Source organism: Nicotiana sylvestris, chromosome 9 (genome assembly GCF_000393655.2).
Source record: "Nicotiana sylvestris chromosome 9, ASM39365v2, whole genome shotgun sequence".
NCBI classification, from domain to species: Eukaryota; Viridiplantae; Streptophyta; class Magnoliopsida; order Solanales; family Solanaceae; genus Nicotiana; species Nicotiana sylvestris.
This window is the reverse complement of record NC_091065.1, coordinates 126,277,517-126,279,108: the sequence shown is the minus strand read 5'-3', so window position 1 is coordinate 126,279,108 and position 1,592 is coordinate 126,277,517. Positions and strand designations below refer to the sequence as shown.

Here is a 1,592-nt window from a genome sequence, read left to right as displayed (position 1 = left end):
ATATCATCAATGAATACAATGACAAAAGAATCCAGATACGGCCGAAATACACTGTTCATTAGATGCATGAACGTTGCTGGGGCATTGGTCAGCCCAAAAGACATGACTAGAAACTCATAGTGGCCATATCTAGTCCTGAAGGCAGTCTTAGGAATATCTGAATCCCTGATCTTCAACTGGTGATAACCCGAACGAAGGTCGATCTTAGAAAACACCCTCGCTCCCTGAAGCTGATCAAATAAGTCATCAATGCGAGGCAAAGGATACTTGTTTTTCACTGTTACCTTGTTCAACTGCCTATAATCAATGCACATTCTCATTGTGCCATCTTTCTTTTTCACAAATAACACATGTGCACCCCACAAGGACACACTAGGCCGAATAAACCCCTTTTCTAGAAGTTCCTAAACTTGCTCTTTCAATTCTTTTAGCTCCGCTGGTGCCATGCGGTATGGCGGAATAGAAATGGGCTTAGTGCCCAGCACCAGGTCAATACCAAAATCAATATCCCGGTCCGGCGGCATGCCCGGCAGGTCTACAGGAAATACATCAGGAAAGTCCCTCACAACTGGGACAGAATCAATACTGGAAGTCTCAGCTCCCACATCACGCACGAAGGCCAAATATGATAAACAGCGTTTCCCAACCATACATTGGGCTTTCAAGAAAGAAATTACTCTGCTAGGAACATAATCAGTCATACCACGCCACTCGATCCTCGGAACACCCAGAATAGCCAAAGTAACTGTCTTAGCATGACAGTCCAGAATAGCATGGCACGGAGATAGCCAGTCCATGCCCAGAATAATATCAAAATCTACCATTCTCAACAGCAATAGATCAACTCGGGTCTCCAGACCCCCAATAGTCACAATACACGACCGATACACACGATCCACAATAACAGTATCGCCCACCGGGGTAGACACATGAACAGGTAAAGCAAGAGACTCCCGGGGCATACTCAAATGACGAGCAAAATATGAAGACACATAAGAATAGGTGGATCCGGGATCAAATAAGATAGAGGCATCTGTGTGGCAGACTGAGATAATACCTGTGATAACAGCATCTGACGCAAGAGCATCTGTCCTGTCTAGGATAGCATAAAACCGAGCCTGACCACCGCCCGATCAACCTCCCCCTATGGGGCGACCTCTAGCTTCCTGACCCTCACCCCTAGCTGACTGGGTGGGTGCTGAAGTAAATGGTGCAGAAGATGAGGACTGGCCCCTCTGCTGAGACTGACTGCCACGAAGCCGAGGACAATGCCTCTTCATGTGACCAAACTCTCCACACTCGTAACAACTACCCGACGCTGGATAAGGGAACTGATGGGAACCCCTCGCACCAGAGTGACTAGCTGATGCACTGGGCGCCGAAGAACCCTGGACTGAAGGAGCATGTGATGAACTCTGTGCTGGAAGGGCACCCAAAGAAGACTGGCCCTGCTGAAATCCCTGATGACCACGGCCTGAAGATGCCCATCGATACTCGGGACGAGCCGATTGATGAGGCCTATAAGAACGACCCCTGCTCTGCTAAAACTGGCTCCTAGACGGAGCACCAATAAAACTACCTGATCCACGAGG

At 48.4% G+C, this 1,592-nt stretch overlaps 1 protein-coding gene across 1 annotated transcript; it reads right to left on the bottom strand.

Annotated features, from left to right (window-relative positions):
• Positions 1-404: 404 nt before the first annotated feature.
• LOC138878187 (uncharacterized) lies at positions 405-824 on the bottom strand. The gene has a single exon (XM_070157853.1). The coding sequence runs from the start codon at positions 822-824 to the stop codon at positions 405-407; it is 420 nt and encodes a 139-aa protein (XP_070013954.1).
• Positions 825-1,592: the final 768 nt, after the last annotated feature.

Bases quoted from the DNA above. Each gene is read 5' to 3' on its own strand.
- LOC138878187 (XM_070157853.1), bottom strand. From the start codon at position 824: ATGGTAGATTTTGATATTATTCTGGGCATGGACTGGCTATCTCCGTGC.